This window comes from Moschus berezovskii, chromosome 22 (genome assembly GCF_049115385.1).
Source record: "Moschus berezovskii isolate FMDL1 chromosome 22, NW_MosBer_1.0, whole genome shotgun sequence".
Taxonomy (NCBI): Eukaryota; Metazoa; Chordata; class Mammalia; order Artiodactyla; family Moschidae; genus Moschus; species Moschus berezovskii.
The window spans coordinates 16109814-16137688 of record NC_142481.1 but is presented as its reverse complement, the minus strand read 5'-3'; the positions used below and the strand labels follow the sequence as shown (position 1 = coordinate 16137688).

The window sequence follows — 27875 nt, the reverse complement described above, 5'->3', positions numbered from 1 at the left end:
GCACCACAAGGAAGACACAGCGCAGCCAAAAGCAAGTAAATGCATAAAAGAAATCAAGGCAAAAATTCCAAAATGTCTCTTTCTCCATGTAATTGCTGGAATGTGGATTCCCTTCCCTCTTCCCCCTCCTCTCTCCCCAAAAGACAAGAGGCCACAGATTGCAATACCAGTGAGGGACAGAGGAGCTCTGGGCATGAGAATTTGATCCCTCATTCAAATGCACACCCAGATACATGTGTGTCACCTCCTGATGTTACCCCACAGGATAAGTGCTTCTCCAGACCTAGCATATTTCGGTTAAGACATCCAGTCTGTGTGGTACCTGATGGAACAGAAGGTGTTGCCTGCCACCCTGTGGCTGCAGGTGATACAACAGAGGTATGGGTGGCTGGCTGATTGATTCCTAGTCTTGCCTCTGGACTTGAGTTCCCACATGTGTGGATTTTAAGCACTGTTTTTCTGAAGAGAGGATGGTGCTCATTTTCCTCATCCCCTCTTGCGGGGCTATTTCCTGTGTTTATTGACTCTTCATATGTGCCCTCACTTGCTAATGTTATTCATACTGCTCTCTGTCTATGCATAGGATGGGAAAGGCTCCACACTTGACTCTGGTTTTTCATCCAATGCTAACTCCTGAATATACCCTCCAGGGGTATATGTCGTCTTCCTTCCACAACTAGCATGATCTTCGTGTATCCACCTCTCCAAGGACTGTTTCTTTAAAGTGATCTTATGAACGAACTCCACATGTTCTTCCTGTCTTCTGCATTCCCATAAGCATCTCCCCCTGCCCTCATCTAATTGTTTCTTCCCTCTCTCATATCCTATTTTATTGGTTTTCTGATCTGAAAGTTGACTGCTAGTGTCTTGGTTTTCTGCCTTAATTTCTAAGTCATAGATTACTTTCAGGCTGAAAAGCTTCCCTCTAACCACTGTTTCGGTCATCATTATTCATTGGAAATTAAATTTGTAATAATTTGACTATATTACAAATTATTTGTAATAATTTGATATTTATCAGATCTTCGTTGTGGCCTGAGGGATCTTTCATTGCAGTGCAAGGACTCTAGTTGTGGCACTCGGGCTCAATAGTTTCAGCACTCCGGCTTAGTTGCTCCATGCCATGTGCAATCTTAGTTCCCTGACCAGGGATTGAACTGGCATTACAAGATGGATTCTTAACCAGGGGACCACCAGGGAAGTCCCTCATCAGTGATTTAGACTAGCCCTTCCTCCCCAGTTCTGGAGTTTTATTCTTCCCTTTTGTGATCATTTTTATTCAAACTTTTGACCTTACTGTAGAACTTAAGTTTTTGCCTTTTTTTATTTGGCACTGAGGTAACCTTATTCCACAGGTTTCAATCTGAAGTATTTCACTGTTGTTTCTTCCAATGATTTTGTAGATTGCAGGTCAGTTTCTCATTTGACTCATCAGTAACACAGTAGTTTGTACAGCCTTTCGTTTCAAAGAATATTTTTTTACTTTTTTTCTTTTTAACTGATTTTTATCTGATGTTAACTTTAACCAGTTATGTTCCCTAAATAGGCATGACTAGATTTTTTTCCCATTGTGTTTATAATTTAAAGGGATTTTCACATCTCTGAGCCTCAGAACCCAGAGAGGAGTGTGGGAAATAGGACTCCTCAAAGCACAGAGATTAAATCTCAAAGCTCTGAGATTTATTAAGTAAACTCAGGTCCAGGGTTAAAGGGTTTTGTACCCCCAATTCCAATGTGTGGGGATTTTTTTTCCTCCACATATCTAAGCCATTCTGAGACACCAGATAAGTGTCCTACAATTCAACTCAATTCTGACACTGTCTACCCAGAGATAGTATATTAAAAAGCAGAGACATTACTTTGCTAACAAAGGTCCATCTAGTCAAGGCTATGGTTTTTCCAGTGGTCATGTATGGATGTGAGAGTTGGACTGTGAAGAAAGCTGAGCGCCAAAGAATTGATGCTTTTGAACTGTGGCATTGGAGAAGACTCTTGAGAGTCCCTTGGACTGCAAGGAGATCCAACCAGTCCATCCTAAAGGAGCTCAGTCCTGGGTGTTCATTGGAAGGACTGATGATAAAGCTGAAACTCCAATACTTCGGCCACCTCATGCGAAGAGTTGGCTCACTGGAAAAGACCCTGATGCTGGGAGGGATGGGGCAGGAGGAGAAGGGGACGACAGAGCATGAGATGGCTGGATGACATCACCAACTCGATGGACATGAGTCTGAGTAGACTCCAGGAGTTGGTGATGGACAGGGAGGTCTGGCGTGCTGCGATTCATGGGGTCACAGAGTCGGACACGACTGAGTGACTGAACTGAAGTAAACTGAACTGAACCCAGAGATAGCATCAGATTCCACAGGTTATGGGCTCAGTCCTACAAGACAGTTCCCCACTCCCCCCACCCAAGATACCAGTCATAAGTCTGTATTTTCACCTGGGCTTCTAACTAATGGGCCATAGATTGGAGGCCCCAAAGGCCCCCTCCTTGTTTAATTTGTTGGAGTGGCTCAGAGAATGTCATTTTACTTACTAGAGAACCAGTTTATCATAAAAGATTACAACTCAGTAACAGCCAGATGGAAGAGATGCATAGGGCAAGGTATGGGGAAGGGGTGCAGAGCTTTCATGTTCTCGGAACACAAGTTCCTCCTGAATCTCTACCAACTTGGAAACCCCATCCTTTGGGGATTTTGTTGTGATTGTTTAGTCACTAAGTCGTGTCTGATTCTCTTGAGACTCATGAACTGTAGCCCGCCTGGCCCCTCTGTCCATGGCATTTCCCAGGCAAGAATACTGGAGTGGGTTGCCATTTCCTTCTCCAGGAGATCTTCCCAAACCAGGGATTGAACCCAGGTATCCTGCATTGCGGGCAGATGCTTTACCGTCTGAGCCACCAGGGAAACCCTTATAAGTATCTGGATTATCTCAGGGTCTCACTTCCATGGCTCACCTTCCCCTTCTAGCCCTTCTCTGATACTTTTCAGTCCCTTCATTTCATTTGTGCTCCTCTCTGTGCCATGCCCAACTTTGGGGCCCCATGAGTTCTTTTACAAGCATTCCACATTTATCAACATGAAATCCCTGGGGAGGGCTGTCAAGAACTGGAATAAGGTGCTGGGCTGATCCTCCATTCTGAATTCCCATGCACTGGAGGAGACTGCTATTAACATGCAAGCCTTGATTTTTACTTCTTCAGACAAAGGGATACTGAAGAATATTCTGAAGTAGAGTGTTAAGATTTAAGAGTAATTTTTGCATATTTGCACCATGATGGTCTAGGAAGTCCCTTTAGGGTGGTACTTTCGAGTGGAATGGTTATTAGGAAATTGTGGATGTTAAGGAAATCAGGAAAGAAAAGGTCACTCACAATTCAACAATTTAGGGTAAAAAAAAAAGCTAGAGCAGGATGACCCTAAATTCCTAAGACTCATTGTTCTGGAGTGTGTCCTAAAGGATTGGCTACTTAATGCCCAGAAGTCAAGCCCTGATCTCTGCTCAGAACTACAGGCCAGTAGGTGCCAATGAAGTTCACTGAGCGTCAGATCTATTTATGTCTTTCCTAAATGTGGAAATTCTGAATACAGAATTTAAGGAAGCACCAAAACCAGTCAGTAAACAAGACAAATATTTTACTGTTATCTTAAAAATGATGATGAACAAAAGCCACCCCCCTCCCCTCCAACTATGATGAACAAAACTGTCAAACTATGCCTCCTCTTCACCCCTCTCCCCCTCACCATCACTACCACCACCAGCTCGGGAAGTTTCCTCCGAGCGGTATCTGTCCCAGGGATTTCTGGATCGAGCTCTTTGCCCAAATCCAGACTCTCCACTTCTCAAAATCTCGGGCACACGAGACTAGAGCCACTCTCACAGACATTCTGTGAGCTGGCCCAAACCAATCCGGCTCTCTCGAAAAACAGCCCTGTCTATAGCGGCGCACCCTCCCACCGTCGGGGCCGCAAAGCCGATGTCGCTCCTATCTGGGAGTCCCAATAGAGTATCACCCCGCAGCCCTATCCCCCAAGTACTTTACTCCGAGCCGCTCCCACACCCACTCGGCTCAGGCCCAGCCCGTGACGACCCTGGTTTCAGCTCCGGGAAGCAGACACCGGCAGAGGCTTGCGTGGGGGAACTTAGATCCCCCGCACCGCTGAAGGTCAGCGCGCACAGTCTGGCCACCGGGCTGCAGGACCGCCTTTGCTAGAAACCTCGGGCGTGTCCAAGCCGGTCTATAGATATCATTGACCCTCAGCGGAGGAACTTGTGAACCGTGCAGTTTGGGCACCTTAACAATGGGCTCCTAACGTTGGCTGTGTAAGAAAAGGTGCAAACGGCCGTAGCACCTTGCGTGAGAGAAACCTACGCCTCCCTCTTCTCTATCCCAACACTACACTCCCGAGAGCCCTCCGCGGCCACTTCCGCCGTCCCTTCCGCTCGCCCCTTAGCGTGTGGAGTTGACGTAGCAGGAATAGTTCCGGTTGGTGGATTCCGTCAATTAGGTTTGTTGGTGGCGACTGGACCTTGCCATTCGGGTATTTCCCACACCTCGGCTCTTGGTTCCCGAGCTTCATCCTCAGGACTGGCAGCGTGCACCCCGAGTTCCGTGAGTGTCCTACAGTCACGGCCTCGTCCATTCAGGACGTTCCTCTGCTTGTCACTGTTTTACTCACGAGGGCACAGGCTGCGTCTGAACTCGGGAGCTCTCATGTAGGCACCTCAAGACCATCCATTTTCCTTTCATTCCAACCCACAGGGATGGAGACAAACGCTTACTCCGCTGCTGGGGGACATGGGTTTCACTCTCTGGCCAGAGCTTGGGGCTGAACTTGAGGGGCTCGGTCACCCTCGCCCCTTTCTGCAGGGCGCTGAATGGGAATGGGTTTGTGCTGGTGATTTCTGTGACACTCCCAACCCGCAGGAGTGAGCCTCTGGAGCAGACCCAGCCTTCACGTGGGAAGGATTTTCCAACTAGACATGCTCTCATTTCTCTTCACATCCTCAGATTTGCCTTCTGAGATTTGGCCTTCTTTAGGGAGAGCACTCAGGAGATCAGGAAAATGACCACGGAGCTGCTGAAAACCAAAAAAGAGGTGAGAATGTGTGTAAAATTGCATCTTGGCTGTCGAGAGAATGAATACACTCCCTTTTCTTACTTTGGATGCTGCTTTATTGGTAGTTGGGCAAAACTCACTTTCCTGGTCCTGGAGGAGTGGCTTATTAATACATGGAGTCCCTCAACATGTCTTTCTGCCCCATCCATGCTTCAGTCATCTTCTAATTAAGTTAATTGTGAACAGCGCACATGGGGCATAAATAAAAATACAGGGACGTCCAGGCTTAATTGTGCAGTGATAAGGATGAAAGGCAGAGACAACATAGTAGCCTGTGGCCTGAAGTGGCTAAGGAGGACTTCTAGGAGTAGGGTTGTCTGAACAACCCCTGAGAATCTGTTAAATTGAAGAGTTGGTGAAGACATACCAGTGGGAAGGGCAGGCATCATGGTTAGACTAAGGCTGGGCCACTAAGCACACTGCCCTTAACACAGTGTGGGAAGATTATATTTTAGGTTGATTTTAAAATATGTACTTATGAAAATACAGACTAGCCACCCATACATGGATCAGAGAGGAGTTTGCTATGGTCTGACTTGAATTTAACATTTGTGAGCGTTTTCAGCATCTGGCAGCAGGGAGGTTTCACCAAAAATTCTGGATTGCTTGCCTCTCTGAAAATAAACTGCATTGTAATGATGTAGGGGAATTTGAGCTGAATGGTGGCTGCATCATTTGGACAGGTCCTGCAGAGTCTGTTTGTACTTTCCCTAGTATCTTCCATACTGAAGTTGAAACCACTGACAGCTAACGTTTTGCCTGTCTCTCTCATATTCATTACCTACTTGGCCCCTGAAGGATTTTCATTTTCCACCTTTGAGTCTAGGTGGCCAGGTTGAGTGCCAGGCTGAGGAGTGTAGACTTTGAGTAGATGAGTTTTGAAGGATGTTGAGAGGGAATTTGATGTAGGAAATCAGAGATATAGGCATATAGGAACTGAAGGGGAAACTAACTCCAGAGAATGGTGACTGTGATGACTTAGACTTATGGACAGGGAGGCCTGGCGTGCTGTGATTCATGGGGTCGCGGAGAGTCGGACACGACTGAGCGACTGAACTGAACTGAACACTTATTGAGCACCAACACAGTTGCCAGACTGGTTTATTATCATTTTTGATGTGCACTAACTTGGTTTTTTCACATCTGCCTTCACAGTCTTGATTTATTCTTAATCTTGGTCTCCATAGTAAAGATTTACAATTTCCTGGGCATTGTCAGAACAACCTTGAGAGTCCTGTGTTTGTCATTTGTAAAATAGTTTATTCATTTGAAAAGTGTCAGTACCAAGAATGCATAAAAAATCTGGGGGCATTTCCAAAGGTAACATTGAATCTTTTATGTGTACTTTATTCACCACTCATAATGTTAATAGAGAAGCATTCTGATTTTCTGGGAAAAGCCAGAAATTTGTATGAGCTGACTTTTTCCTTTTTCTGCCCTTAAGTTTTTAAAAAAAAAAAAGCATTATGTAAACTTGCTCAAAGTGCACAAGCATTTGAATGGATAAGTGGTTTAGGATGAAACCTCTGTTCCTAAAGGAGTACCTGGCACACATGATATGTTTGGTGCATGACCTTAAATAAATTAATTTGAAGGAACTAAGTCAAAAGGGAGTTTCTCTTGTTTCTTTTGTTATGTTATTTGGGGCATATAATTAACCACATTTCAGTGGGGTTGGGAGGAACTCCAGGTATTCTAACATGCATGACATCTGAATTCCTCAAAACAACTAAGAAAATCCACAGTAGGATGTTAATTATCACCACCTGACAGGATAAATTTCTTTGCATTGATCCCTGAGGAAGGCTTTCTTATCTCTCCTTGCTATTCTTTGGAACTCTGCATTCAGATGCTTATATCTTTCCTTTTCTTCTTTGCTTTTCACTTCTCCTTTTCACGGCTATTTGTAAGGCCTCCTCAGACAGCCATTTTGCTTTTTTGCATTTCTTTTCCATTTGATTTAGGTCATATCTGAATGGTCTAGTGGTTTTCCCTACTTTCTTCAATTTAAGTCTGAATTTGGCAATAAGGAGTTCATGATCTGAGCCACAGTCAGCTCCTGGTCTTGTTTCTGCTAACTGTATACAGCTTCTCCATCTTTGACTGCAAAGAATATAATCAATCTGATTTCGGTGTTGACCATCTGGTGATGTCCATGTGTAGAGTCTTCTCTTGTGTTGTTGGAAGAGGGTATTTGCTATGACCAGTGTGTTCTCTTGGCAAAACTCTATTAGCCTTTGCCCTGCTTCATTCCATGCTCCAAGGCCAAATTTGCCTGTTACTTCAGGTGTTTCTTGAATTCCTACTTTTGCATTCCAGTCCCCTATAATGAAAAGGACATCTTTTTTGGGTGTTAGTTCTAAAAGGTCTTGTAGGTCTTCATAGAACGGTTCAACTTCGGCTTCTTCAGCGTTACTGGTTGGGGCATAGGCTTAGATTACTGTAATATTGAATGGTTTGCCTTGGAAACGAACAGAGATCATTCTGTTGTTTTTGAGATTGTATCCAAGTACTGCATTTAGGACTCTTTTGTTGACCATGATGGCTACTCCATTTCTTCTAAGGCTTATTCCTTGGAAGGAAAGTTATGACCAACCTAGATAGTATATTAAAAAGCAGAGACATTACTTTGCCAACAAAGGTCCGTCTCGTCAAGGCTATGGTTTTTCCAGTGGTCATGTATGAATGTGAGAGTTGGACTGTGAAGAAAGTTGATTGCCGAAGAATTGATGCTTTTGAACTGTGGTGCTGGAGAAGACTGTTTAGAGTCCCTTGGACTGCAAGGAGATCCAACCAGTCCATTCTAAAGGAGATCAATCCTGGGTGTTCATTGGAAGGACCGATGCTAAAGCTGAAACTGCAATACTTTGGCCACCTCATGCGATGAGTTGACTCACTGGAAAAGACTCTGATGCTGGGAAACGTTGGGGGTGAGAGGAGAAGGGGACGACAGAGAATGAGATGGCTGGATGGCATCACCGACTCGATGGACATGAGTTTGAGTGAACTCCGGGAGTTGGTGATGGACAGGGAGGCCTGGCATGCTATGATTCATGGGGTTGCAAAGAGTCAGACACGACTGAGCAACTGAACTGAACTGAATTCTTGTCTCACACCAGAGAACACATTCAGGGGAAAAGCCTTTCATTTGCAGGGAGTGTGATAGAAGGTTTAGCCAGAAGTCAAACCTATCTAGGCACAAGAGGGCACACTCAGGGGATAGCCCCTTTGTGTGCAGGGAGTGTGGACAAGGGTTTTATGATAAGCTAACTTTCATTACATATAAGTGGGCACACTCAGGGGGAAAACCTCATGTGTGCGAGTGTGGGCAAGGCTTTAGCCGGCAGTCACACCTCATGAGACATCAGAGGATACATTCAGGAGAGAAACCTTGTGTGTACAAGCAGTGAAACCTTTAGCCATTAGTCACACTGCACGAGACAATGGAAGTCCCATCCAGAGCTGTAGCTTCAGTAATAAGTCAGCCATTCAGTTCAGTTCAGTCACTCAGTCGTGTCCGACTCTCCGTGACCCCATGAATCATAGCACGCCAGGCCTCCCTGTCCATCACCAATTCCCGGAGTTCACTCAAACTCATGTCCACAGAGTCAGTGATGCCATCCAGCCATCTCATTCTCTGTCGTCCCCTTCTCCTCCTGCCCCCAACCTTTCCCAGCATCAGAGTCTTTTCCAGTGAGTCAACTCGTCGCATGAGGTGGCCAAAGTATTGCAGTTTCAGCTTTAGCATCAGTCCTTCCAATGAACACCCAGGATTGATCTCCTTTAGAATGGACTGGTTGGATCTCCTTGCAGTACAAGGGACTCTCAAGAGTCTTCTCCAACACCACAGTTCAAAAGCATCAATTCTTCGGCGATCAGCTTTCTTCACAGTCCAGCTCTCACATCCATACATGACCACTGGAAAAACCATAGCCTTGACTGCTGCTGCTGCTGCTGCTAAGTCGCTTCAGTCGTGTCTGACTCTGTGTGACCCCATAGACGGAAGCCCACCAGGCTCTCCCGTCCCTGGGATTCTCCAGGCAAGAACACTGGAGTGGGTTGCCATTTCCTTCTCCAATACCTTTATTGGCAAAGTGATGTCTCTGCTTTTTAATATACTATCAAGGTTGGTCATAACTTTCCTTCCAAGGAGTAAGCGTCTTTTAATTTCATGGCTGCAATCAGCATCTGCAGTGATTTTGGAGCCCAAAAAAATAAAATCTGACAGTTTCCACTGTTTTTCCATCTATGTCCCATGAAGTGATGGGACCAGATGCCATGATCTTTGTTTTCTGAATGTTGAGCTTCAAGCCAACCTTTTCACTCTTCCTCTTTCACTTTCATCAAGAGGCTTTTTAGTTCCTCTTCACTTTCTGCCATAAGGGTAGTGTCATCTGCATATCTGAGGTTATTGATATTTCTCCCAGCAATCTTGATTCCAGCTTGTGCTTCTTCCAGCCCAGCGTTCCTCATGATGTACTCTGCATACAAGTTAAATAAGCAGGGTGACAATATACAGCCTTGACGTACTCCTTTTCCTATTTGGAACCAGTCTGTTGTTCCATGTACAGTTCTGACTATTGCTTCCTGACCTGCATACAGGTTTCTCAAGAGGCAGGTCAGGTGATCTGGTATTCCCATCTCTTTCAGAATTTTCCACAGTTTATTGTGATCCACACAGTCAAAGGCTTTGGCATAGTCAATGAAGCAGAAATAGATGTTTTTCTGGAACTCTCTTGATTTCTCCATGATCCAGTGGATGTTGGCAATTAGCCATTCAGTTCAGTTCAATTCAGTTCAGTCGCTCAGTCGTGTCCGACTCTCCACGACCCCATGAATCACAGCACGCCAGGCCTCCCTGTCCATCACCAACTCCCGGAGTTCACTCAAACTCATGTCCACAGAGTCGATGATGCCATCCAGCCATCTCATTCTCGGTCGTCCCCTTCTCCTCCCTCCCCCAACCCTTCCCAGCATCAGAGTCTTTTCCAGTGAGTCAACTCGTCACATGAGGTGGCCAATTGGCTGACACTAAAACAGAGACATCTATGTGTGATGGGAGTGTTCATGAGACTAACGGTAAGGATCAGTATCTCCATTCCACCTGAAGGAGAATTGTTGCTGGCCTGTTTTCAGGGGCTCTGGTTTTCCCTACTGGGGATGGTAGATTTTGGAAGGTCTCTCACGTAACTTGATGGAGAGAGTACTTAAGTAGGTTGAAATTAGAGAATTGATACGGTTCCAATATCCAATATACTTCCCAAGTATACTTGAACACTCCTTCCACAGTAACCTGGATGTTGTAACAGCAGTTTTAGAGCCCATCTCTTGATGTCTGTTTGACCTGAGAACAAGAGACAGAAACCATGGCTGATTTAATGCTGGTTCCACAGAGCATGACCCAGCAGAGTCAGCTTCAGTGAAAGTCTGGAATATGGTCAGCTCATGGGGATAAGAGATAATGCATAGGTAGATGGTTTTATTCTACAAAGGGCTGCCAGGTAAGAAAGATTGTAAGTATCCTAAGTTTGGGAAGAGTTATCCATTTTTGGAAATATCATATCTTTGCTTGATTCCTGGGACTCTCTGGTTTCCAGGTTGAATCCATACTGTAGATGCTTTTGTTGACTGAGTATATTTAGACTAGAAATGTATTATGTAGTGTTATAAAGTAAATATGTATACATATACAGAAATGTAAAATGAAATTATTTTCTATTCTTTTTTGAGTTACAACATCCCATTAGTAATTATTTGGTTTAATTCCAACAGTTGTAAAATATACTACTTTTTTGGTTGAGAATAGTCTCTTTTTGGAAATGGCAGTGTCCACAAATTTACTTAGAATCCTGTCCCAAGGCCCAGTTTTTTTTTCATGAAACTTGACTAAATGATTGTGAATTATGTTTGGAAAATAAGTTTTCTAAGGATAGGAAAATATAGGAATTGTATTATAACTTATTTTTTTTAATTTGTGTACAGGTGTTTAGAATAGATCTGAAAGCCATAGAAAAACAAAGTATATGGGTACTTAGCAAGTGGTGAAGCAGGATTTCAAGTGCAATACTCAGTGCTTGGCTTTCAGTTTTGTTGTTGTTCAGTCATTCAGTTGTGTCCAACTCTTTGTGACCCCATGGACTGCAGCACGCCAGGCTTCTCTGTCCTTCATTACCCACCGGAGTTTGCTCAAACTTATGTCCATTGAGTTGATGTTGCCATCCAACCATCTCATCCTCTGTCGACCCCTTCTCATGCCCTCAATCTTTCCCAGCATCAGGGTCTTTTCCATTGAGTCAGCTCTTCTCATCAGGTGACCAAAGTATTGGAGCTTCAGCATCAGTCCTTCCAGTGATTTTCAGGATTGATTTCCTTTAGGATTGACTGGTTTGTTCTCCTTGCTGTCCAAGGGACTCTCAAGAGACTTTCAGTTTATGGAAAAAATAAACAGTGGTGGTCCCAAAGCCTTGATATCCAAAGTAGTTAGAGTTAGGGAATCACTCAAATAATATGAGGTGTAAAAGTCTTAATTTTTATTCAAAATCTTAAGTTTGAGTGGAGTGAGCAGAACCTGGTGAAAAATTATGAAATACTATCTTTGATGGAGCAGTTGACCTGGCCTCCTCCTCTTAGCCCTCCCCATGGTAAATCCTGACCTCATGCTCTTACATTTCCTCAACAGAAAAATATCTTTTGAGTTTTAATCACTTTAGGTCTTAGAACTTAATTACTCTTTTCCATAAAATCATGACATGTCACAAACATAAGGATTTCAAAATGAAACATACCTTTTACTGTTTTTTAACTTTCAGAAGGAACACTTCCATTTTCAGTGTAATTGATTCATAAAAATAAAAGATTTTACCACAAACTGTTTAAAACTCTCAACAGGAAAAAATAGAGCACTTCTGGTGTATGAAGCCTTAAATAGATTGAAAATAGATTAAAAAAAACCTTGGGAAACATTTTTATGGAGCAGCAATCAAACAGAAAGACTTGGAAATGTTCTGAGAAAGGGGTAGAAAGAAGCCCTATACTTTGGTGCTCCCCACGCCCACCACTGATTCTTAAACCTACATCAGGCCTTCTGCTTAGAACCTCCTATAAGAGACAAGAGTTTAGACAGGTAACCTGAGGTGTCTGCCTGGGCCTAGCATTAAAATCTGTGCAAATTTGGAAACTGATTGGGAGATAAAACACCACATGGTATTCAGATGTGAGAATCCTCAGTCTTGTTTTTGTGTTTTTTTTTTTTTTTTTCAATCTGTGTCTGGACTAGCTATTCACTACTGCCCCATATTTCATAACCTGAGGTGATTTAAAACAGGTGTTTAAAACAGAAAAATTGCCCTAGAGCAACCACTATCCATCCTGCCAACCTTCTGGTAAGTAGTAGACCACATTGCAGAAAAGTTTGAAGAAAAGATGATAAACAGTATGAAACAATGAATATTGCTTCAAATCTGTAAGTCTGTTATAGTCATCATGGAAATGTTCCATTTTATTTTTTTATTTTATTTTTGGAAATGTTCCATTTTTAAAGGAGTAGCAGTAAATGTTAATGGAACTGTTTCATTTAATTCAATTTTGACTTCTTATTATGGATCATTGGTTCCCTGAGTATGATCAGAGGATTTGGGGGCGTCCCTTTCAAGTGATCTGCATGGTCAAAACAAATTTCATTATAACACTAAGACATTACTTGCTTTTTTCTGTTTTGCTGAAATTTGTACTGATGGTGCAAAATCATTTAGCAATCGTGGGCAAAACTGCTGGGCTCTTAGCATGAGTCAAAGCAGTGACACCAAACTGTTGTTCAGTCACTCAGTTGTGTCAAACTGTGACCCCATGGACTGCAACAAACTGTACTACTAGCATTATTGTATTTTTTAACCACCCCCCATTTGTGGTCAAAAATGCAAGTTCCACTTAAGAATGTTCTTCATAAAATAGTAGAATTTTGTTAAATCTTGACCTTTGAGTACATCATTTTAAAATTATAGTTTAAATTTTGAGATAACTAACGCACAGTTGCAAGAAATTATATCGGGAAATCTCATGTATTCTTTATTCAGTTTATTCTAATGGCAATGTCTTATAAAATTATACTATAATATCACAGCCATGATACTAAAATTGGTATGTATACATCTTTTAAACATTTTGTGTGATGAAAAGAGAAATACATGTAAAGTCCTTCATGATAAAGTATGAAGCTGTTTCAAGGAGATGCACTTGTATGATTGTTTAATTTGTGAGCTGAACCAGCCACCTTTTTATGGACACCAATTTTATTTGAAAGATCAGCTGACAAGTTTTGGATAAGGTGACTCAGACTTGGATGTTTGGTAGACATTTTGTCAAAAATGAAGTGATTTTTTTTAAAAAACTGCCAGCGAAGAAAACTGATGGTAATTTCTGTTAATTTGACTTTCAAACAAAGGATTTGAATATTGAAAAACAATTTACCTGCCACCATGAACTTGACAGTTTCCCAGTACTTAGCCCTTTGTGATAAGATTAGTGATGATATTAATGAGCATGATTTTATAATACCATATAATGAAATATGATGATGGAAGAGCTGCCTAATTCATTGAACCAGTATTTTGCAAACAATTAGTACATAATGCTGCAAAATCATCTGTGGGTATATTAAAGTATAAGATAGACATGGATTTTAACAAGATAAAAGCCGGATTCCATGATTTTTGATGAAGTATCAAAGGATAATGTTGACAATTACCTGAAAAGAGTATTAAAACACTGCTCCATTTTCTTACTATGTGTCTAAAGGAGGCCAGATTTTATTTATATCAACACATTAAATGCAGGAGCACATATAAAATACCAACTATATTCTGTTAAATTGAATATTAAAGATTTGCAAACACATAAAACAATGTCACCCTTTTTTTTATGATGGAAAATGTTCAAACCCAAGTGAAAGTCAAACACTTTATTTTTTCACCTTTAAGTGTGTTGTTTCTAGATATTTGTGGTCTATAACCCATACTGAAGACACTGTACACACACATACCAGAAAAAAAGTTATAATAACATTTTATTAACATCTGTTGGAGAAGGAAATGGCAACCCACTCCAGTGTTCTTGCCTGGAGAATCCCAGGGACGGGGGAGCCTGGTGGGCTCCCGTCTATGGGGTCACACAGAGTCGGACACGACTGAAGTGACTTAGCAGTAGCAGCAACATCTGTGCTTTATATAATTTAAAATAGTCATAGAAGAAACAAATGCAGAAAAATGCTTAACATCCACTGACAGACGTAAACCTACAATCTGAGGTATGCTGCTCTATCTAGACAGAACACTGAAACGTGGGGCATATTCATTTCTAGAACTAAATGATATTACTTAATGGCTAGGCTTGTGGCTATGTCTCTTTAACTCTTCTTGGCAATCATTTTTTCTTTTTAGTCAAATAAGCAGCTTTATGCTTTTAATAATTTCTTCAGTGTATCTTTTTTATATTTGTTAATTTCTGTTAATATTTACTAATCTCAAGCTTTCTTTTTTATTGTATTGCTGTTTCAAGCTTGTTAAATCATAATTTGGTCTATTTATTGCCTTTTTACTGTCCTGAAAGTCAGTTCATTTCTAAGTGGCATAGAGTTTTCATTTTTTATTTTCTTTTATATAAGAATTACTATTTCAGAGTGCTTACAAGTGGCTAGATGGACATACTCATTTTTACAATATCCTAGTATTCAGCTTTTTATCTTATAGCATTGTAATCAATGTATTTTGTGATTTCTTCAATTTTAGTTCATACAGTGTAGTTTTGAATGTGATTAAGCTTGAATCTTAAAGTATTTAATGTGAGTGTGTATATATCTATTTTAATAATATGCCAAGATTAACACAAACTTGTAAAATTTTATATTTTCTATATAGTTATTTTATTCTCCTTTTGTCTTGTATTAATGATCTGTCTTTATTTTTATTTATTAATTCATATTATATGTTTGAGGGACTTCTCAGGTGGTGCTAGTGGTAAAGAACCTGCCTACCAGTGTAGGAGATGTGAGAGACGTGGGTTTGATCCCTGGGTTGGGAAAATTCCCTGAAGAAGGGCATGGCAACCCACTCCAGTACCCAAGCAGTATTCTTGCCTGGAGAATCCCATGGACAGAGGAGCCTGATGGGCTACAGTCCATGGAGTCACAAAGAGTTGAACACAACTGAGCGACTAACACTTCGAACTCTTTCACTGGGACTTCAGCTGTTAGAGGACTCTTTCTGGGGAGGGGATTGGAGAGGATCTCCAGAGATGTGTTTTTATTTCAAGAACTTCTCTTTACTTCCACATACACCGAGATCTTGACTTGGGTGCACCTTCCAGGTTTTTTTTTTTTTTTTTCGAAATTTCACTGACAAAGACCCCTCCTTGACCAAATTTTAGATAGACTCCTCATAACCCTGTTCTCAACTAGGCTTCAACCTTTGGGCTTCAGTGTTTGTCTTCGCATCACCCAGTTTTAGCAAAAATTCTGTCAAGTCAGTTTAGCTCACGTTCTTGATATCTAATCACTCAGTATTTAATTAAATTCCTCATCCACCCAGATGGTATGTGATCACTGTGGCCTTCCCTCAGCAAGAATCCTATTAGTCAGCCTAGCAAGAATTACCCCCTACCCCTTTATGTCTCCTCTTTATAATTTTCCATAAACTGACCACCCCCAACCCTAACTTGCTCCTTGTCTATAAATCCTCTCTTGATATTTGGAATTGAGCCGGTTCTATACTGAAGTCTCTTTTCTCCTATGGCAGTAGTTCCTGAATTAAAAAATAACAAACAAAACAAGCCCCTTCAAGTACCACTCAGTTCTTGTTTTCTTTAACATCACTCACAGATTCACATTCTTGGCCTCTTGACTATGGATAGTTTTCTTAAAGCTGGGCCGTAAATAAAGTTGTCAAGGTTTGTCATAGCTTTCCTTCCAAAGACCAAGAGTCTTTTAATTTCATGGCTTCAGTTATTGTCTGCAGTGATACTGGAGCTTTGACAAACCTAGACAGCATATTAAAAAGCAGAGACCACTTTACCAACAAAGGTCTGTATAATCAAAGCTGTGATTTTTTCAGTAGTCACGTTTGGATGTAAGTTGGACCACAAAGAAGGCTGAGTGCTGAAGAATTGATGCTTTGAAATTGTGCTGAGGAAGACTCTTGAGAATTTCTTGGACTGCAAGGAGATCAAACCAGTCAATCCTAAATGAAATCAACCCTGAATATTCATGGGAAGGACTGATGCTGAAGCTCCACTACTTTAGCTACGTGATGTGAAGAGCCAACTCATTAGAAAAGACCCTGTTGCTGGGAAAGACTGAAGGCAAAAGGAGAAGAGGGCAGCAGAGGATGAGATGGTTAGATAGCGTCACCGACTTAATGTACGTGAATTTGAGCAAATTCTGGGAGGTAGTAAAGGACAGGGAAGCCTGGCATGCTGCAGTCCATGGGGTCGCAAAGAGTTGGACACGACTTAGTGACTGAACAACACCGAAACAACAACAAATTAAAGTTGTAAAGTGAAAAGTAAGGAACAATAATAAAAGAAATTCCTGGCTACAATAATATAAATGGCCTTGATACAAGTGAGCATCTTCCTACAACTGGAATATAATTACTCTGTGCCTGTCATCACATTAGTGGCAAGTAGAGAAGGGATACAGAGAAGGCAATGGCAAGCCACTCCAGTACTCTTGCCTAGAAAATCCCATGGACAGAGGAGCCTGGTAGGCTGCAGTCCATGGGGTCGCTACTAGTCGGACACGACTGAGCAACTTCACTTTACTTTTCACTTTCACGCGTTGGAGAAGGAAATGGCAACCCACTCCAGTGTTCTTGCCTGGAGAATCCCAGGGATGGCGGAGCCTCGTGGGCTGCCGTCTATGGGGTCGCACAGAGTTGGACACGACTGAAGCGACTTAGCAGCAGCAGCAGAGAAGGGATATGGGCTTCCCAGGTGGCACAGTGGTAAAGAATTTGCCCGCCAATGCAGTAGACGCCAGGTCGCAGCTTCCATCCCTGGCTTGGGAAGATTCCCCTGGAGTAGGAAAGCGCAACCCAATCCAGTTATTCTTGCCTGGAAAATGCCATGGACAGAGGAGACTGGTGGGGCACAGTCAGTCAATGTGGTCGCAAAGAGCCTGACACGACTGAATGTCTGAATGAGTGCGTGTGTGTGTGTGTGCATGTGGGCGCGCACGCGCGCGCGCACACACACACACACACACACACGATATGAAAATAAGGAGAATATTGACCCCGCCCTGACTGGGGTGAGGTTGGGCAGGTATGAGAAAACAGTTGGACCTGTACACAGAAAGACAGACAGACACACACACACGACACACACAGGCTCCTCTTCCATGGACTCAACTCTAAGGACAAGCCCGTAAACAAAGCTCCACCGCCAATTATGAGAAAATCTCCGCGGATCTCTGGGCTAAGAACACAGTTACAGAAACGTCATGACCAAAGTCAGCCACAGTCCCTTAAACATCCACAATCACGTTCCCATTCTTGGCGTGACAGATCCACAGTCTGTCACACAATGACCCACAATCACGGAGCATGACTTAAAATACACAAGCTCACTACACTGACAGAACACGTCGCCCTGTGGTGTGCAAGCACAAAAGTGTGCAGCGACAGTCACACATAAATCGCCACACCTGAGCACTCAGTCACGGACGCGCGCAGCTTCAGCATTCCCTCACACACAGTTGCCCAGGGTCACTTACATGCTCATTCACGATATTCCAGGTTAACACACAGTTCTGTGGGTACTCGGACCTGTGGCCGTGGCCTCCTGTAGTGTAGCCGTGATGTTGGGGCGTGCTTCAGAGCCCTCTGGGAAATGTAGTTCATTCAGCAAGGAGGCCGAGACGCAAAGCGTCTGGGACTTGTGGTCCTCAGGGTCGGAGTGAAAAGCTGAGTCGCTAGTCTAGTTCTGTGCAGCTAGATGTTTCCTCAGCCGAACCCGGGGTCCCGTGAGCGTCAGTCCGCGTCCCGCTCGGCCCCGCGGGGGATTCTGGGAGGCGACGTCGCGGGTCTCGGGTCGCTGGGCGGGTTTCCAGAGCCAGGGACGCCGGGAGGTGAGTTGGGCCTGGCTGGCGCGAGAGCCAGAGATCAGGACCGGTCTTGGGGTGGACCGGCAGGGGTCGGGATGGGGACCAGGCGGGCGCCTCTGGGGAGATTGTGTGTCACCGTGTATGGCTGTGTGACAGTGTGTGTGTGTGTGACAGTGTGAACTTCTGTGTCACTGTATGGTTGGACTCGACTGTGAACATCTGTCTCTGGCATAAAACTGAGTCTGTGTTTCTGTGTGACTGTCTCCGCAGGTGTAATTGTGTTATTTGGGTTTGTGAGAGACTGCAGGTGTGACATTGTGTGTGTGTGTGTTGCTGTGTGGATGTGTGTGTTACTGTTTGACCACTTGTCCCTGTGGATGTAACTGCGTTTGAAGGTGTGGTTATGTACCCATGATCATCAGTCTCTGTAGGAATAATTTTGTATGCGTAATTGTGGCGGGATGTGTGACCTTGTGTGGTATGTCACTGTGTATGAGGTTGTGTGTGACTGCCTCTCTGTTGGAGTAATTGTGTATCATCTCTCTCTGCATTAATGCCACTGTGTGTGTATGTGACATTATGTTTGCGATTGTGTGGCCATGTTTGTATGCATATGATTGGGAGAGAATTTGTATGTGTAGGTCAGACCTAGTATGTGATTGTGAGACATAGAAAGATTAAAATTGCTCACCCACCTTCACGCAGTTACTAAGTGACAGAACTGGGACTTTAGCCTAGGGTATTTAGCTCCATAGTCCTTGCTTTTAATTTTTCAATTCTCTTGATCTTTTCCACATTGTGAGAGTGAAAAATGGGGGCCCTGTGTTCTGAGGGTGTTGGAGAGGATTGTTTGTGGTCTTGGCCCACATGGAACTTTCTGGACATGGAACTTAATTTGGATCTCTTCCATCTGTCCCCTTGTGAGTCACAGAACCCAGTCTAAAGACATTGTAGTGAGACCATCCTCACATTGGCTGCCTTTGAGGGAGGAAAGCCCAGCCTTCCTGTCCTTAGGCCATCGATTTTGAGATTTTAGGTTTGTCCATGTCAAAACTCTTCCATGTTTAGTGCTGAGAAAGGGTAATCCATGGCTCTTTTTCTCACATACTAAGTGAACTAAGGTTTTGGTTCTGACTTTTTAATAAAGAAATATGTTCTCATTTCCTTTTCAAATGTGTATGTAAAATCTAAATGGCAACAAGGGTGGCACTTCTCTGTGCCAGGAGTTGGCTCAAGCATTTTAACAATGAGGAAAGGTTCTGGCAGTTGGATTGATTTGCCCAAGGTCACCTAGCCAGTGAAGAAAGGACTGGAGAGTCAGTGTGTGCCTGGGGACTATATAAAGCCCAAACCTTTTCCATCACCTTCTTTCAGAGACCGATAGTTCTTTCAAACTTGAAAAATATTCGTGATGCACAGCTATTTGAAACAGAAATTTAAAAGATATTTCTTTTATGCAGATGCTACTTGGAGCTCCGATTCTGAAAAGACTTCGTTGATTTTCTTCTCAGGTTGCAAAGGCTTTTGTTGGTAATTTCAGGCTGCGTTGCACTAAGGAAATAAATAATTTTCTGGAAATTGAGTTGACTAGTGCAGAGTAGCCCAGAATTATGGGGTTGTGTATCTTAAATTCTAAGTCAAATACAACTGTCTTTGTTTTCAGAGTGAAGAAATGTTGGCTCTGAAAAGACAAGGAACTTATTTCAGGTTGTGCAGTTTCTCACTGGTTTGGTGTTGAAATTTGGCATGTTTACCTCAGGCTGAATTTCTGTGGAGAAATTAAGGTAACATCTTCCACCTCCAAATATGCTTCTCTAAAAAACATATAGCACTGATTTCTCAGGTTATGTTGATTATTTCCCATGCAAACACTGTGGTCTCTTGAAAGAGAACCAGTTTCTTTTTTGTTTTTTTGTTTTTAATATTTATTGTTGCTGTTGTTCAGTCACTAAGTAGTGTCTGACTGCTTGTGACCCCATGAGCTGAAGCACACCAGGCTTCCCTGTGTCCTTGACTAACTCCTGAAGTTTGCTCAAATTCATGTCTATTGATTTGGTGATGCCATCCCACCACCTCATCCTCTGTTGCCCCTTTCTCCTTCTGCTCTCAATCTTTCCTAGCATCACTGTCTTTTCCAGTGAGTCGGCTGTTCACATCAGGTGGCCAAAGTATTGGAGCTTCAGCTTCAGCATCAGTCCTTTCAATGGGTATTCAAGGTTGATTTCCTTGCAATCCAAGGGACTCTCAGAGTCTTAATATTTATTTTGTTTATTTATTTGGCTGGGCCAGGTCGTAGTTGTGGCATGTGGGATCTAGTTCCCTGACAGAGATTGAACCCAGGCCCCGTACATTGGGAGTCAGAGTCTTAGCCAGTTGACCATCAGGAAAGTCTGGCGGACCACTTTTTGAGTCACACTGTAATTTGACTCTTATGAATTTGAGTAAGCTGTCTAAGCTTTTTGAACCTCAGTTTCGCTTGATGGTAAAATAGGAAAAATAATACCTACCTTTGCAGTTTTGTGAAGATTAAATAAGATAATGACATATACAATATGTGTAACATTGCTATTTATATTACAGGAGTCACACTGAGATTTATTTGTTTATCAAATCTGTTTTGAGCACTTGCAGTGGTTCTGGCATTATTCTAGCCCTGGAGATACACAGGGACTTCCCTGGTGGCTCAGACAGTAAAGAATCTGCCTGCAATGCGGGAATCCTGAGTTTGATCCCTGGGTTGGGAAGCTACCCTGGAGGAGGGCATGGCAACCCACTCCAGCATTTTTGCCTTGAGAATTCCCATGGACAGAGGTGCCTGGCAGGCTACAGTCCATGGGGTCGCAAAGAACTGAGCAACTAAGCAACTGAGCAATTAAGCACAGCACAGAGATACACAGTGAACCCAATAAATCCTGGCTATCTTAAATCTTGTACTCTTATTTGGAAAGACAACAGAAAAAAAAGAAAGTAACATGTCCAATGATGTTAAATGCTAAGAAGAAAAAGAAATCAAGATAAGGAAAAATAGTAACGGAAGGAGATTCTCTTTAGGTAAAATAGAGAGTTCCCTCCAATGTGATGCACAGACTTGTTCATATAAGGAAACTAGGGACCATAAAGGGGCAGAAAACCTCTCTGTGAGTCTCAGATTAGCAGCATAGGACTGCTGTTCCATTTTTTGTTGTTGTTGTTGTTATAACTTCCCTTTTTCAGGACTTTTTTCTCCAAAAGAGAAAATTGAAGAAGGAAGGAAGAATGGCTGTTGGACTGTGTAAAGCCATGTCCCAGGTAAAGTGTTTTCACTTTGTTTTCAGAAATTCCATGTCATTTTTTTAGGACTTTGGAGAGTCCAAGGTGGTCCAGTGAGCACTCTCTTCACTTCTCCTTCTCCACTGTTTGTTCAGATAATCCTTCTTCAAAACATTTAGTATCTTTTTTTTTTTTTTTTAACTCAGTGTTGTGCTGAAATGTATAATGGAACAGAACTTTCATCTTTAGATGGATTGTGATTTGTTGTGTTGGAATGAAAGGATGGAGTGTGATTATCAAGTGCCCTTTTAACTAGGGAGGTCAAGGATTTTTTTTGTTGTTTTTTTTTTGGAAGTGACATTTAAGCAAAGAGAAACCTCAGTGAACATAGGGAGGAATTGTCGAGATCTGGGAAAGAGCTTTAAAAGTAGAAGGTGCTATGGGGTAGGGCAGGAGGGAAGTCCAAGAGGGAGGAGATATTTGTATACAAATAGCTGATTCACTTCATTGTACAGCAGAAACTAAAACAGTGTTGTAAAGCAATTAAATTCTGATTAAAAAAAGACAAAAAATGGTAGAAGAAATAGCAAGTGCAAAGTTACTGTGGTGGGAGCATGTTTGATGTATTTCAGGGATAGCAATAAGCCAGTATCATCAGAGGAAAATATGCACTGTGAGATTAGGGGAATAGCTGGGGACCAAATTAAGCAGGCCCTTGAAAGTCATGACCAGAGCTTTGATTTTTGTTCTAAGGGTGAAGGAGAACCACTAGAGTGTTGGTGATGTGATCTGATTTATATTTTATTTTATTTTATTATTATTATTTTTTTATGATCATAGCAGTTACTTGCAATAATTTATTAGTAATGTTCAATTACAGATTGATTTGCTACTATATATCGCCTGCTATTGATTTCTTTTTAAAGTAAAACTTTTGGTGACAGCTTTATGTTTTAATGCATGCTTAGAGCGTCTTAATTATAATAGTTAAGGTACCTTGAGATTATTTTTGCAACAATGGCAGCATACTCTACTTTTTCTTCTACTGAAAAGTCCTGATCTTCATTATTTTCCTTTTCTTCTTCTTTTTCTTTAAATTGTATTTTGAGTTGTTTGAATTCAACTCCTGGTTGAGTTCAGCACCTTGCTGCTTTTACATTATCATAAGTGATATTAAAATTGTGTATTCTTTTTAGTTATAATACAAAGCTGTGGTATAAATATAATCAGAAGTTAGAGGCAGAAAGCATTTCAACTGATCAGAAAGGCTTAACGCAAAGTCTTGCAGAACTGCTTGACAGTATGCTGCTGCTGCTAAGTCACTTCAGTCGTGTCCGACTCTGTGTGACCCCATAGACGGAAGCCCACCAGGCTCCCCCGTCCCTGGGATTCTCCAGGCAAGAACACTGGAGTGGGTTGTGATTTATATTTTAAAAGGAAGGAAAATCAAAAGCAAGGAAGTAAGAGTGGAAGCAAGGAGTCTAGTCAGGAGATGCTTAGTAATCCAGGTGGAAGGTGATAGCTGCCTGGATCATGGTGGTGGCATTGGAGCTTGTGAGATTCTGGGTATCTAGTGGAGATGGGAAATATGGCATTTGATCAGGGTTTGGTTGTGGGGTGTGAGAGAAAGAAAGAAAATCATGAATGACTATAAAGATTTTTGACCTGGGCAATTGTGTATATGGTCATGCTATTTACTGAGATGGGAAGATGGGCTAGGATGAGATAAGAAGCAAGATTTGAGTTCCAGATAAATTAGAGAGACCTGTTGGATATCCAAGTGGAGTATTGGTTATATATCTAGAGTTTAGGACTGGAGATGTGAATTTGAGAGTCGTTAATGTATTTAAGGGCTTTCCCAGTGGCTCAGTGGTATAAGAATCCACCTGCAATGCAGAGACACAGGAGACTTGGGTTCGATCCCTGGATGGAGAAGATCCCTTGGAGGAGGGCATGGCAACGAATTCCAGTATTCTTGCTGGAAAAATCCCATGGACAGAGGAGCCTGGTGGGCTACAGTCCATGGGGTCACAGAGTTGGACCTGACAGAACTGACTGAACACAGTGTAATTAAAGCCATGGGACAGGTTGAGATTATCTTGAGGGTAGATTGTCGTGAATATAGGTAGGAAAGAGGTCTAGGGAGTGAGTTTAGGGCTGACAAGAAAGAGAAGGAACCAGCAAAAGAGACTGAGGAGGACTAATGTAGAAGGAAACCCAAAAGTGTGTGGGTCCTGGGAGTCAAGAGGAGAAACATTTCAAGGAGGAGATGATCAACTGAGTTAAATTCTTCTGGTAGAGATGGAGGAAGATGCCTGGACTGTCTGGGAGTACTTGGGAAACAAAAGTTTTTTTCTTTTTCTTTTTTTTTTGTCCGTAACATGTAGTATGTGGGATCTTAGTTTCTTGACCAGGGATTAAACTCACACCCCCTGCATTGGAAACATGGAGTCTTAACCACTGCACTGTTTGGAAAGTCTCAAGAATCTTTTTTTAATTTCAGGGTTTGGTGACCTTCAGGGATGTAGCTCTGAATTTTTCCCAAGAGGAATGGGAATGGCTGGACTCATCTCAGAAGGATTTGTACAGAGATGTCATGTTGGAGAACTACAGGAACTTGGTATGGCTTGGTAAGGATGTATACCCCCATAATTCAGATCTTTCCTATGAGGTGTATTAGTTTCCTCCATGGGAATATCTAGGGCATCTGAAATGCTTAGCTGGATTTCTACTTCTTGTTCCCAGGAAATTATTCGAAGTATTTTCACAGAGTTGTAAATGTAGTTCCTTTTGCTACTGAATGATGGTTTGGTATAGCAGCATAAGTATGTCATGGGAATTTTTTAAATTGCAAATCATGGGGTCCCATTATAGACCTACAGTATCTGGGAATAGCCCCAATAGTCTGGTTTTAATAAGCCCAAATGGTTCTGATGCTGATTAATATTTGAGAACCATTGTGATTTCTGATTTGGTGGGGTCTGGGTTAGGGCAGCCTGAGAATTTGCGTTTCTGTTTGGTTCCAAGACAATGGTTCTTTTCTGCTCTGGTGCTTTGAGAATTGCTGCTATGACAGAAGCTTTGTCTTTCTCATCCTCCTTACAAGCTTCTTTTTATTTTCTGGCCCTTTCTCTATTATCCTTTCTTGCCTAATGACCAAGGGATTGAGTCACTGGAACAGCAATAGCAAGTGGATTTGTTTATCTATCTGTCTGTCTCTTGCTTGTTCTCATTTTTCTTCCCCTGTAAACAGGACTCTCCATTTCTAAGCCCAACATGATCTCCTTATTGGAACAAGGGAAGGAACCTTGGATGGTGGAGAGAGAGATATTGGATGGTCAACATGCAGGTGAGTGACAGGGGACTGGGCAGGGAGGGCTGTTGTAAGGTGGCAGCCAATGTGGTCATGAAAAGACTGCCCTGCACTTAAGGCGGCTGCCCTTGGTTGTTCCTGCTCTATTTCTATCAAGTTATACTCTCAAAGATGTACACATGTGTGCTAAGACACTTCAGTCATGTCTGACTCTTTGTGACCCTGTGGATTGTAGCCTGCCAGGCTCCTCTGTCCAAGGGATTCTCCAAGCAAGAATTCTGGAGAAGGTTGACATGCCCTCCTCCAGGGGATCTTCCCCACCCAGGAATCCAACCCACGTCTCTTGCATTTCAGGTGGATTCTTTACCACTGAGTCACTGGGGACACCCTACCTCTACCTAAACCCTGAGTCTTCTTCCTTTACATTTCTTATTTCCCCTTTATGGACAGAATTATATTCATTTCTAGATTTCTTTTTTTTTCACTTCTAGATTTCTTTATAGCACATTAGTTGAAGAGACAAGGGTTCGCATCTAAGTATCCACTTACATGCAGATTTTTTTCAATAAATACTACACAATTTGAGATTGGTTGAATCCATGGATGCTTAACTGCAGATTTGGAGGGCTGACTGTAAAGTTATGCCCCTAGCCCTTGCATTGTTCATGGGTCAGCTGTACAGGAAATCACTCCATTTTAGCTCCTGGAGAGCTTCTTCATTTTTCTAGTGGCTGCAGAATACCCCATTATGTGGATATTATGGTAATTTATTCAATACTCTCTAGTATGTGGACATTTAGGATATTTGCAGTAGTTTACAATTACAAACAATGCTGCAATAACTAACCTTGTACATACGTATTTTCCTGTTGTTGAAGTGTTATTTTCAGGGTCGTTTCTTAGATGTAAGATTGCTAAGTAAGTGGATATGTAGTGTTCAGTTCAGTTCAGTTCAGTGGCTCAGTCGTGTCCGACTCTTTGCGACCCCATGAATCACAGCACGCCAGGCCTCCCTGTCCATTACCAACTCCCGGAGCTCACTCAAACACATGTCCATCGAGTTGGTGATGCCATCCAGCCATCTCATTATCTGTCGTCCCCGTCTCCCCCCACCCCCAATCCCTCCCAGCATCAGACTCTTCCAGTGAGTCAACTCATCCCATGAGGTGGCCAAAGTATTGCAGTTTCAGCTTTAGCATCAGTCCTTCCAATGAACACCCAGGATTGATCTCCTTTAGAATGGACTGGTTGGATCTCCTTGCAGTCCAAGGGACTCTCAAGAGTCTTCTCCAGCACCAGGAATTGCCAAATTCCTCCTCAAAAAAGTTGTACCAGTCTGCTTTCTGTATTAGTTTCTTATGGCTGCTGTAACAAATTACCATAAATTTGGTGGCTGAAAAAACACAGATTTATTATCTTATAGCTCTAGAGGTCAGAAGTTGAAAATGGATCTTGCAGGGCTAAAATCAAAACATTAGAAGCCTGCTTTCCTTCTGAAGGCCCCTGGGGAGAATCTGTTTCTTGCCTTTTTCATGCTTTTTTTAGGGCCTTTTCCCATCTTTTTATTTTCAACTGTGTAAAATCACTTTGATTTAAACGTGGGGTTTACAGGCAGTATACCAGTCTGGATATCATTTCAATTTAATAAGTGAAAGTTCAGCCACATTTTTGATATGTTTAGGCTTAATTCTGTATATTGTTTTATATTTTCTGATTTTTACAGATTTTGAAAAAGACTTTCACTTGTCTATTTTCCTAGCCTTTTTTTGGTCATGTAGTACTGTAGTTTTTATAATAATTAGATTTTTCTTTCGATCTGGTGTTTACTTTCGTGTTTCTCTCAACAGTGTTTAAAGAAAAACATAAAGAGACCTTCATGTTTCTTTAAACGGTGTTTATTCCTTCTATTACTTGATTGGTCAGCTTTAAAAATTAGCCTGTGATTTCTTTTTACTTTTTACAGATGAAAAAGGTAAGCTATCCTTCCTTCATAAAAAGCTTCCTTGATAGCTCAATTAGTAAAGAATCTGCCTGCAATGCAAGAGACCCTGGTTTGATTCCTGGGTTGGGAAGATCCACTGGAAAAGGGAATAGGCTACCCACTCTAGTATTCTTGGGCTTCCCTTGTGGTTCAGCTGGTAAAGAATCCACCTGCAATGCGGGAGACCCTGGCTTGATCCCTGGGTTGGGAAGATGCCCTGGAGAAGGGAAAGGCTACCCACTCCCATATTCTGGCCTGGAGTTGAAACAGGCCAACCCCAACAGTACTTGGGGTTGCAAACAGCAGGACATGACCAAGCAACTTTCACTTTACAGATGAGTCAAAAAGTAGCCTTATTACATTCCTCACCTTCTCTTCCCAAATTTTGTTAGTTGTATGGTTTTTACACTGTCCAGGCATAGTATATTTACATGTTCTGGTGGCTCAGATGGTAAAGAATCTGCTGGCAGTGCAGAAGATCCAGGTTCAATCCCTGGGTCAGGAAGATCCCCTGAAGAAGGAAATGCCAAACCACTCCAGTATTCTTGCCTGGAGAATTCCATGGGCAGAGGAGCCTGGCAGGTTACAGTCCATGGGGTCTCCAAGAGTCAAAGATGATTGAGCGACTAACACCTTCACTTTCTTTCACTTATTTTTCTGTCAGATTTATCATAACTTTTTCTTTTATTTTATTTCTGTAGCTGAATATATTTAGTGTTTTCCACTAGGTTCTTTTGTTGAAGTTTCTCTGGACATCTCTTGATTGACTGAAATCTGTTCTTTAGCAATTTCCTCAAAAAGAATTCATGCAAATGATGTCCCCTAAGCTCTACCTTGTTCATAGTTGGCCATTCTTTTCTTAAGTTTCTTATAGTGTATTGGTACTGAATGTTGTTACAAAGAATCCTGATGCCAGCTTGATATTTTCTCTTTTGTATAAGTACCTTTATATTTTGTTCTGATCTCTTAGAAGGTTCTTTCATTTTAAAGTCATTTTATTGGGGCATGTTTCAGTCTACCATTTTGGGTCACTTTTTTCTAGTAGATATGTTCTCTTTCAGGATGTAGATTTGAGTTTTATTTCAGGAAATAATTTTTTATTTTTTATTGATGAATTAA

General features: G+C 42.1%; 1 protein-coding gene across 6 annotated transcripts in view; it reads left to right on the top strand.

The window, feature by feature from the left end:
* Positions 1-4977: 4977 nt before the first annotated feature.
* Positions 4978-27875, top strand: part of ZNF527 (zinc finger protein 527) — a 39715-nt gene continuing 16817 nt past the window's right edge. The window contains exons 1-5 of one of the 6 annotated variants that reach the window (XM_055410811.2): positions 4978-5099; positions 19877-19997; positions 21427-21501; positions 23966-24092; positions 24716-24811. In XM_055410811.2, coding sequence (XP_055266786.2) covers positions 21469-21501; positions 23966-24092; positions 24716-24811 — 256 coding nt within the window. In that variant the 5' untranslated portion in view covers positions 4978-5099; positions 19877-19997; positions 21427-21468. The other 5 variants (XM_055410815.2, XM_055410810.2, XM_088830868.1 and 2 more) reach the window with 5 other exon arrangements.